Source organism: Cricetulus griseus, unplaced genomic scaffold (genome assembly GCF_003668045.3).
Source record: "Cricetulus griseus strain 17A/GY unplaced genomic scaffold, alternate assembly CriGri-PICRH-1.0 unplaced_scaffold_1, whole genome shotgun sequence".
NCBI classification, from domain to species: Eukaryota; Metazoa; Chordata; class Mammalia; order Rodentia; family Cricetidae; genus Cricetulus; species Cricetulus griseus.
Window position 1 is genome coordinate 1,726 of NW_023276808.1, and position 11,112 is coordinate 12,837.

Here is an 11,112-nt window from a genome sequence, read left to right on the forward strand (position 1 = left end):
TTTTAAAGACAGTTTCCTATCCTTTCTTTTGCAGGTGCTAATTTTGGGTCCCTTCTTGGAATAGGAGGAAGAGCCGTTCTCTACTTTTCAGAACTACGGAGAAACTAAAGAGAACCGATGTAAATAAGTTGAACTCTCTTCTGCCCTCTCCCCTTTCAAGACATCACCACTTCACCCTGTAAGGAGCCTGGAGAATTAGACCAGTCACTATGAATGTGACCACCTTGTTTTCCTTCACAAGTCCAGCTGTGAAGAGACTTCTAGGTTGGAAACAGTGTGACGAAGAAGAAAAATGGGCAGAGAAAGCTGTGGACGTGTTGGTGAAAAAATTGAAGAAAAAGAAAGGGGCCATGGAAGAGTTGGAGAAGGCCCTGAGCTGCCCGGGACAGCCAAGTAACTGTGTCACCATTCCCTGCTCCCTGGATGGCAGGCTGCAGGTGTCCCACCGGAAGGGATTGCCTCATGTCATTTATTGCCGAGTGTGGCGCTGGCCAGACCTCCAGAGCCGCCATGAACTGAAGCCTCTGGATTGCTGTGAGTTTCCTTTCAGTTCCAAGCAGAAGGAGGTGTGCATCAACCCCTATCACTATAAGCGCGTGGAGAGCCCTGGTGAGTGGTGTGGACTGTGTGTGCCCCGTGAAGCCTGTTGAGACCAGAGCAATACCACCTTTCTGTTGTGGTGTGTAATTCCAAAATATCTGGGGGAAGTTTTGTGTGTATTCATTCATGCGTGTGCAAAAGAGCACAGGAACTCCATCTACTCAGCTTTCCCTCACTGTAACAAGTGTCTGTAACAATCATTTTATAAAGAGGAAGGTTTACTTTTTTTCGTGATTTTGAAAGTATCAGCCCTTCATCCCATTGGCTCCAGGGCTCTCTGTCCTGTAGCACTATAGCATCCTGGGGTAGAATGGTGGCAGAACAGAGCTCATGTCACAAGAGGAAGGAACTGGAGCCCTGCTGTTCCCTCTAGTGACTAGGAGACTTCCCACTAGGCTGAGGGGACAAGCCTTCAGCACCTGAATATTTAGGGGTACATTCCACCCAAATTTTAGCAGTCCTGGAGTATTTCATACGTGTTAAAGGCCTCCTTCCTTCTAAGTGCCTTTGTTTAGAATCAGGTTCTGAAAATTAAGTTGTGTGTCTGAATTTGCTTTTTATGGTTCACATTGGTCCTGTGTGTCTTTCCAGCCATTTAGCTGTGCAGTACGTCAGCGGACAACAAAAGTACAGGGTCTTGTCCTGCGCACTAAAGGAAGGGCACTGTGGGGCAGCTGTGACCAGTTCTACTTCATGTTTCACGACAGCTCTTTGTCATCTGTATTGAAGTGTGCTTGTGGTGTGTTGTGTTCCCTGTGGGCTATGTTCTGCTGTGTGAGGAACTGATGCTGTTACTTTAAGACATCTCAGTCTTTACTTGTGTGGTTGGGCTATGGTAAAGTCTGGAGTCGGCCTCTCGAATCTATGGATTCTGCAGTTATACATAGAGGCATCTGCAGATGAAAATAGTTAGAAAATGAACTCTGTCTCTACTGAGCAGGCAGACTTCCTTTCTGATACTTTCTGTTTCAGTTTTGGTGGTTGAAAAAGTCAATGGACTTCACTCTTTCTGGGGCTCAGAGTTCAGGAACTCTTGGTGGGGAGGGCCTGCTTTCTTTTCTTCACATCAAGCCTCTGACTAGGTACGATGGCCACCACATAGGGATCAGAGGTGTTTGTACCTGATGCTGCCCAGGATCACCAGTGCTGGAGGTCCTCGTATAGGTTAGCTTGCATTAGCCTGACCCCAGCTTAGTGACCACCACAGATCTGCCCCTCCCATAGTCTCAGGGTTAATCCACCCATTGTTCTGGAAGGAGTCCAGTCAGGGCCTTGAGAGGTACTGGGCTAGGTGCTATGTGCCTTCTTGCTTACTTCTCTTGATCCAGCACCTGGAGCAGTGCAGCCTACATGATTGACTCCTTTGGATGCCTAGACTCGGTGGCAGCAGCTAGCAAAGGACAGAAGCCCCTCTTATTCTCTAAACAGCGTAGTGACTATCTCACAGTATTTATATCATGTTAGGCATCACAGGTGGTTCAGATCTGATTTAAAGTGTGGGTGGGGCAGACACATAGAGACCCCATTTAGATACTGTGCCATGTTACACTAGGGACTGAGCGTCTGCAGATGACGGCTTCCACGGGAGCTCTGGTACCAGTCTCCCGTGGATATCAACCGCTACATTCTGAATTTATATAGTTTGCCCTAGAGCTTGGTTCTACATCTGGACAGGAAGATCAGTTGACAAATGGTTCTGTATTGAAGCATTGAGTTGTCACAGTGTCTGTCATTCAGGATGGTTTTGTTGATGGATTGGTTCACTTAGCTGATGATTTCTGAGGGTCTCCAAATATGGATGGTTTCAGATTTGGGTGGCATCCCTCCCTATTCCTGCTCCTGGGATGGCCAGGTGACTTTTCTCTCACAGGAACTTCAGACCCCAGGGGTACACTGCAAATTTCCAGCTCAACCATCCAAAAATATGTTGGTCTCCAAAGGCCTTTTGTATTTTTGTGGAATATATAAGTCATGTAAAAGTAAAGACTAGGGAATTATTTGCAAAGGCTTTTGTGTCCACTGCCTGTTTTAAGAAAGAGAGGATATAAACTAAACCTTTCTCATTTGTCTCTATGTTTTCTTTCTGTCCCCAGTGCTTCCTCCCGTGCTGGTTCCCAGGTACAGTGAGTACAACCCTCAGCACAGCCTTCTGGCACAGTTCTGTAACTTGGGACAGAATGAGCCTCACATGCCACCGAACGCCACGTTTCCAGATTCCTTCAGGCAGCCCAGCACCCACCCGTTTCCCCACTCATCCAACAACACCTACCCCAACTCCCCAGGCAGCAGCAGCAGCAGCAGCACCTACCTTCACTCCCGCACCAGCTCAGACCCAGGCAGCCCTTTCCAGATGCCAGGTAGGAGGGGGCATTCGGGGACGCTGCCTGCCTTGGGGAGGTGGGTGGAGGTGGCCTGTGGGCGGGGTGGGGTGGGTGGAACCCTGAGCACATCCTGGTGAACCAGTGCTTGTAGAATATCAATGTAGGGAGGGGAGTTGTACATACAGCTGGAGAAGAGGATGGCTTGTTTGAGTCCTGTTAAGTTTTGAAACTGCTGCATCCTTCTTTGAGTGGCACAATTGTTCCAGTCTCGGCTCTCCATAAAAAGAAAGGGGAAAATGTCATATTACACACACTGCTGCTCTGAGAAGCGGCTTCGGCGAGCTTTTCCAACATTGAAGAACCCTTGTTATCAATGCAGCGGCAGAAGAGCTAATTACTGGGGTATCCGCCCGACCCATTTAATTAGATTCATTTTGCCAGTGATGTAATTCCAAAAAATATGTTAATATGCTTTTAACAGCAAGGAAATGCAACAGAAGTGATGGAGAACATTGCTTGTTTAACTTAGCAAAGACAAAAACCAGTTATTTTCCTGCTTGTTTAACTTAGCAAAGAAGAAAACCAGTTATTTTCCTGTTTTAGTCATAACTGATGGTGTAATAGTGACTAATTAGAGGATTACACTTTTCAGATTACAGGTTAGTAAACAAGCATCTCAAATATTAGTGCCAGAGCTCTTGCCAGTCGACATCAAGAGGAACACGATAAATAAAAGATTATCATGAAATGCATGGATATTTTTGGGAGGGAAAGTGATGGGACAGGATGTTTATAGAGCCACTTAAGGTGCTTTACATTAAATTTTACTTCAGCATCCATGTTGTACCTTCAGAAATTAAAACGTGATCCATGCTTTATTGCTTCCTCCATTCCCAACTATAAGGAAAAGGAAAATGTTTACCTAAAGCTATCCTCTGACCCCTGCATACATGTCACACACATGCATCTGTGTACACTTGACCAGGCCTAATCATACGCAAAAGCTCTCAGTGCAGAGGAGAGTCTGTGCCTGAAGCATGTAATTTTTTTTCTTTCAAACTTTGTAGCTGATATACCAACAACTGCTTACCAGCCTCCTCAAGATGCCATGGCCCAGGATGGCTCTCAGCCAATGGACATGAATATGATGGCACCTGCACTGCCCTCCGAGATCAACAGAGGAGGTAAAATGAGTTGTCAGAGTTTTGTCTGTATGTCCTGTCCAAATGTTACTTTTACTCATTTAGACCTTAAAAAGGTAGCTGTTTGAGAAACATGGAAAAAACGTTTTGCTGTTGTTTTAAGCCTAATGCAAAGAATTCTCTAGAGCCCATCTTTTTACTTAAACTCTGTCACAGTCCAATATGAGATCTCAGAATAGAATATGGAGGTCTCAGATTCCCACTGGTCTCTGAAACGGCCGTACACAGTGCTCTGCCATTTTGTGTTACATAGTTAGGTGAAGAGAGTTTCCAGCACTGGTGGTTAGAAAACTGAACTGTCAGTCACCTCTAAAGACAATCTGAGATGCTGTATGTTGACCAGTGTTGAATAATCAGCCACGATTTATTAATTATGGAAAAATAAACAAGCATATCTGTGTCCTTAGCATGCTAATTTGCTTTCACCTTCAATAAATGAGTAAGTGATATATATTATCATATATGCATTTATATACATATATGCACATATATCAAATAACTGTTTAAAATGCATCTGTCTATGATTTGTTACTAATAAATATGGGTTTGTATGGCTGTTTCACATACCTATATACACAGGAGGTTGTTAAAAATCTCTGCGCTTACTGAGATAGTCGGAGGAAATGACTGAGTCCTGTTTTACATAACAAATACATCTGTTATTTATATGCTCATGTGTTTTCACGTCTTCAGAATAGGCCCTATGCCACTTTTGGATTTTTTATTTGGGGAGCAAGATACCCTGTGTTGGGCCTGTAATGGTCATGATTAGATTATCTCTGTTACCCCCAAATAGAGACTTATTTTTAAGTTTTTTCCTTTAAAATAGCTTAAAAAATGTTCCCAGTTGGAGCCATTTAAAAATCACGTAGTATTTTCAGAGGAAAAAACTTTGACTATTCTCCTGTTGTTACCTGTGGTGGATTCCCAGAACATGGGTCAGCAAGCTACAGCCGGCACACAGATCATCCCACTTTCTGTTTTTGTAAATAAAGCTTTATTAGAACACACTGTGCCCATTTGTTACATATTATCTATGGCTAAGTTTTTTTATTTGTTGTTGTGGTTACAAAGGCAGAGTGGATTAGTTGTGATAAAGACCTTATGTCTCACAAGATCTTCCTGGCCTTTTATAGGAAAAAATGTGTCCACATGTAAGCCAAATGAAAACCTTTTTAAACAATGCTGAAAGCAGATAGAAGGCCTATGTGACAGATGGCACAGCCTTCTCTGCGGTTTGGCACTTGTGAATTACTAAAGCTTTGCTCCTTGAAGAGCAGCAGACAGGGAAGCATTGCCTGGAAAGAAACAAGGGAAATAGTATATTTTCAGCTAAACTACTTATATAAAACAAATAACTGGCTGGTTATGTTAAGAACACGGCAGCACTCGGAAGCACAGGCAGCCTGAACGCTGTGAGTTAGAGGCCTGCCTGGTCTACAAAGCTACAAAGAAACTGTGTCTCGACAAACCACAAGCAATCAAAAAAAAGGATGTGGAAGTCTTTCTCCTCCTCCTCCTCCTCCTCCTCCTCCTCCTCCTCCTTCTCTTCTTCCTCCTCCTCCTGCTCCTCTTCCTCCTCCTCCTCCTTGTCCTTGTCCTTCTCCTTTTCCATCTGCCTGTCCTGGTGGATTTTCTTTCCATTTCTTATATTTGTACACTGAAGCCCCATGAGACTCATTAGAGTAATGATCAAGTTGGCAATGGTGTGGTTTGTGTGCCTGGACTCTCAAAAGGCATGCATAAGAGGTTTTGACGCAGAAAGGGCTCTTTTCCCAGCCTTTTGGTTGAAAGCATTCAGAAGCATTTTCTGTTTGGAGATTCATCAGCCTTAAGAGATTGGGCCTAACAAGCTGCATCCTCTTGGTAAACCTGTGTAGTTTCTATCGTTGGCCCATTCTGGGAAGGGAGAGACAAACACACCCGCTTGGCATGACTTGAAGCAAATAGAAGGAAGCCAGCATGGAGGCTGGATGAGAGAGATATGATTTATTCAGGAAGAATGGCCAGCTGGCACGGTTTCTTCCTGAGCTATAGCAAAACTGGAGCTGCAGCCATCACTAGCTCTTGTGAAGCCAGGCAGCTTCTTCATGATAGGAAGAAGTTTGTTTTCAGGGCTTCGAGAAAGCAGAGGTCTGCCAAGGCCTTGCCAAAAGCAGTTCCTTTCTTCACCAGCCCATTGGCATATCTCCGGGCCCCTCCTGTTCCTGTGCCACTTGCTTTCTCATTGGTCACTGTAATACTTGTAGGTAGTGGGCCCAGCAGCGATAATGATTTCAATTATTTTTGTATGTTAATGAGCAAGTTATAAGTCATATGTATTCAGCAAGTGCTGTTGCCGGGCTTGCTGAGCTGGTATATTGGATCTCTGCCAGTTCACCAATGAAAGGAGAATGCCACCCTTAGTAAGAAGTACATTGGATCTCACAGAAATGACCCATGTGGTCCTCGTAGGTGACCCTCCCTGTCTTCATTCCACCATGCTCAGCCAGTTTTACAATGCAGTTTCTGGTTGGGGTGCTCCAGGAGTAACTGTGAGCAAATTTCTTTCCTTCTTGCAGATGTTCAAGCTGTTGTTTATGAGGAACCAATGCACTGGTGCTCTATTGTGTACTATGAGCTCAACAACCGCGTGGGTGATACGTTCCAGGTCTCCTCCACAAGCGTGTTGGTGGATGGTTACACTGATCCTTCCAACAACAAGAACCGCTTCTGCCTTGGGCTGCTCTTCAACATTAACCGGAACTCCACAACAGAAAACACAAAGCGACATATTGGAAAAGGTGTGTGTCCCTTTACTCATCCTGCAAACGTTCATCTTTTCTTCCTCTAGAAGTGACCCCATCATTCTTGTGGCAAATGCCAAATGTTCAGATGCTGCTGTTCACAGAAGATTCCCAAATGGCCACTAAACCAAGGGTAAGCCCAGCCCCCATGTTCAAATTAAAGCAATTCCCTTTGCAGGTGTGAACACTTTGCTTTTGTGTAAGCTCAGTGTCAGTGCTGGTGTGGGTCAGCTGATCATTGCACTCACAGTGCTGATGTAACACAAGCATTCTGAAAAGTCATTTGGCAAAGTGATTCAAATCCTTTGATCCAGCCGCTTAACTTCCAGGAATGTCTCTTATAGATATTAGTAAAAACCGTCCAGTGACATTTGTCATGACTGCAATAGTAGATAATTAGTGTCAATACTGGTCTTCTGAGGGAGCCTGGCTAAACAGTAACAGCAGCAAGTCATACAGAAATGTGAGAATTTGCAACACAGGCTTTAATGATTGCAAAATCGGACACAGTATTGCAGACTGTTAATTAACAAGCATTTTCCTCTGTTGCTGAAGGAATGTCAATATTTTCCACATCTTTATATTTCATGTATTGTCTTAATTTTCTAAAATGAAGACATCATTTTTGATATCAGGGAAAAGGGTTTTTTTTTTCTTCTTAAACAGTTTTCTCACTGGGTGTTGGTGGTGCATGGCTTTAATCCCAGCACTCGGGAGGCAGAGGCAGGCAGATCTCTGTGAGTTTGAGGCCAGCCTGCTCTCCAGAGCTAGTGCCAGGATAGGCTCCAAAGATGCACAGAGAAACCCTGTCTTGAAAAAACCAAAAAATAGTTTTCTCTTTATTTTTGTTCTTAAATATATCTCTGTATATCACTAAACAAAATGGATTTCTGCCACAGTGGGTAGAACTGATACTGGAGTCTTAGCCCTGTGTGTCTGTAGAAATGCCACATTGTGTTTCCTCAGACAGTCTCACTAGCGTTTTCTACTAAGCCATTCCAACTAAGCACATTCTTAGCTCAAAGCCACACTACCTGCCTGCTTGCTAGCCTCTTCTTACTCCCTCGTGAGTCCTAGCCAGAGGGTCCATCTTCCTTTTTGAAGATTTGCTTTTGTTTATTTTCTGTGTGTATAACGGGGCACATAGTGGTCAGAGGACAAATTTGCAGAATTGGTTCTCTCCTTCTTCCAGCTTTAATAGGAGGGGATCCAGGTCTCTGCCTCCTTCTTCCTGAGAAGGGGGGATGTTGCCTGGTCTTCCAGCATCCTAAGTTATAAGACGTTTTCAATTATTGTTTATTGTACTTATTCGGTGAGCTCCTTTTTCACACAGTATGTATTTTTTTTCTATTTAAAAAGTGTCTGTTTTAACTAGACCTCATGTCTTACAGCTTCTAGCAGTAATTCTTCAATCCGGGTTTCACTCCTCTGTGTTTATTGATCATCCCTTCTCTGTCTCGGAAGTTTTCTGAACAATTTAGTCTTGGCATAAATGCAGAAGATTTTAAGTACTCGGGATACCCCAAGTAACTACAGGTTTTATTGTGCTTTATTTTTAAAGCGTACGTATACTTTCAACTCTGGTTAAGCAGGACATTAAATACCAAAATGAAAATGTCAACCATTGTTATTTTTGAGAGACTTGTTTGTTCCTGAACACACTGGTTATCACAAGCATAACATAGTTAGCTAGATGTCTGTCAGAATGGCTATGTGAATGGTCAAATTTGACTCTGCCTGGGTGCCTTTCAGCCTATGACTGACATGGTCTGTCCTGTCACAGGCGTCCACCTGTACTATGTTAGAGGAGAAGTGTATGTCGAATGCCTGAGTGACAGCAGCATATTTGTGCAGAGTCGGAACTGCAACTACCATCATGGGTTTCATCCCATCACTGTCTGCAAGATCCCCAGTGGGTGTAGCATGAAAAATTTCAAAAACCAAGAGTTTACTCTGATACTGGCACAGTCTGTGAACCATGGTTTTGAGTCGGTGTATGAACTCACCAAAATGTGCACTATTCGAATGAGTTTCGTGAAGGTGAGCAGTACCGGCCCATCTCATTCAGGCCTGACCCCTGCCTCACCCCTGCTATTTACAATATGTATACCTGTGCCTTCCTGGTATATATTCCTATCAGTGCCCAACAAGAGCACCATTGTCCAAGAGGTTGTCAGGGGAACATAGAATATAGTCCTCTCCTCCCACCTTGCAGGTCCCAGAGATGGAACTCAGGTCTCCAGGCTTGGTGACAGGCACCTTTATCACCCCCTGCCTCCCAGTCATCATGCCGTTTATTCCGGGTCAAGCTAAGGGTTTAATAGAGTCCTGGCTGGAGCACGTCTTATTCCAGAACAGGCAGCCTAGTCAGTCTGTCTGTCTCAGCAGTCCTTACGGCTCATATCAGCCTGGGGAGGGACAGCCTAGTGAATCTTGTCAGTTTCAGTAAAGCTTTTATGATGTCTGCTTCCTGAGTTTAAGGACTTTGCCTAGAGGGTGGAGTGTTTCACCTCCCCTTAAAACATTCAGCAATTCTGGAGCTTCCCTATAAGACAGAAGGTTTTATCTTTGAAGATATTGCTACACAACATGTGTAAAAGGTGAGAGAAGAACCAACTTCACAGATTTGTTCTCTGAGCTCCACATGCACACTGTGGTGTACATTAACACACATTCATGCAACAACAACAAAAAGCTGGTGCAGTGCTGTGTGTAGTCCCAGCATGGGAGACAGATAGGATCCCTTAGGCTTGCTGGCCGCCAGTCTAGCCTGATTGACAAAAGCCCAGGTGCAGCAAGAGAACTCATCTCAGAAAATACAGTGCGTGTGACTGAAGAAGACAGCCAGTGTAGACCCCTGTGCTCTCCAGGCATGGACACACAGATAAAGGGGCAAGGGATTGTTCAGTTAAAGGTGTAGGACTCTTACAGTGCTCCTGGGTTCAGTCCCAGCATCCAGCTGAAATGGATCACGATACCCTGTGACTCTACCTCCAGGATCCAGCATCTTTTGAAATCCACAGATACCACACAATCATAGGTAAATCCATACTCAACATGTACATATTTGCACAATTTTTAAGTAAAATATTAAAAACATAAAGCCAGTTTGATAATACATGCCTTTTATTCCAATGCTCAGAAATCAGACAGGTAAGCTCTGAGTTTGAGGCCAGTTTGGTTTACATAGGGAGTTTAGGCCAGCCAGGGCTACCCATTAAGAGTATGTCTTAAAAGTATCGTAAAGAGACAGTGTTAACATAACATTAATGTAATGGGAAATAAATATTTAAAATATCTTTTTTTGAGACAGGGTTTCTCTGTGGCTTTGGAGGCTGTCCTGGAACTAGCTCTTGAAGACCACAATGGTCTCGAACTCACAGAGATCCCCCTGCCTCTGATTCCTGAGTGCTGGGATCTAAGCCATGCACCACCACCTCCTGACTAAAATATCTTTACTCAAACAACTACTCAATGTATTTTAAATTTGTAATTATCCAAGAATAATAATATTTATTTTTTATTTGAAAAAAGGTCTCATTCTGTACCCTGACTGGCCTGGAACTCACAGAGATCTGCCTGCCCCTGCTTCCCAAATGCTGGGATTAAAGGCATGTGCCACTACACCAGACTAAATAGGTGATCCTGGGGTCCTTGGGTAGACTTTTGGTGCAAAACATCCATCTCCCAAAATTACCCATGCTTTTGCTGTATGTTTGTTTTTCTTGTGGGACATAGCCATGAGTCCAAATATAGTTATGTGAACTGATCATATGATCTTTTTACTTGGTAGAATGACTCAATGAGATAGAGAGTTAAATGACACCAGTGTGCTTTCTTTTTCCTAGGGTTGGGGAGCCAAGTACCACAGGCAGGATGTTACTAGCACCCCCTGCTGGATTGAGATACATCTGCATGGCCCTCTCCAGTGGCTGGATAAAGTTCTTACCCAGATGGGTTCACCCCACAATCCTATTTCCTCAGTGTCTTAAAGGGCCTCTGGCTTCTGTCTCTTGCAAATGTTGAACCTTGCATGTACTTGAAGGATGGATATGTCAGATGCGTGAAAACCTGACAAAGGAGCCTTGATAATACTTGACCTCTGTGACCAACTATTGGATTGAGAAATTAACAAACATTGGTAACATGGTGATGATATCAAAAACCTGTTTAGTTTATATTGTGACATTCTGTTGTATGATC

The 11,112-nt window shown here is 43.8% G+C and overlaps 1 protein-coding gene across 3 annotated transcripts; it reads left to right on the forward strand.

Annotated features, from left to right (window-relative positions):
* Positions 1-209: 209 nt before the first annotated feature.
* On the forward strand, positions 210-10,901 carry LOC113838723 (mothers against decapentaplegic homolog 1-like). Of its 3 annotated transcripts, XM_027434270.2 has the most exons (6): positions 210-609; positions 2,694-2,957; positions 3,989-4,105; positions 6,685-6,906; positions 8,693-8,949; positions 10,758-10,901. In XM_027434270.2, exons 1-6 carry the CDS (start codon positions 210-212, stop codon positions 10,899-10,901), a joined length of 1,404 nt encoding a protein of 467 aa, XP_027290071.1. The 3 variants fall into 3 exon arrangements, with proteins under 3 accessions (XP_027290071.1, XP_027290072.1, XP_027290073.1); XM_027434271.2 differs by lacking the exon at positions 3,989-4,105; XM_027434272.2 differs by lacking the exon at positions 3,989-4,105 and having other exon boundaries at positions 2,694-2,918.
* The last annotated feature ends 211 nt before the right edge of the window (positions 10,902-11,112 follow it).

Bases quoted from the DNA above. Each gene is read 5' to 3' on its own strand.
- LOC113838723 (XM_027434270.2), top strand. From the start codon at position 210: ATGAATGTGACCACCTTGTTTTCCTTCACAAGTCCAGCTGTGAAGAGA. The intron at 6,907-8,692 runs GTGTGTGTCCCT...GTCCTGTCACAG, and splicing joins AAAGCGACATATTGGAAAAG to GCGTCCACCTGTACTATGTT. The intron at 8,950-10,757 runs GTGAGCAGTACC...TCTTTTTCCTAG, and splicing joins TTCGAATGAGTTTCGTGAAG to GGTTGGGGAGCCAAGTACCA.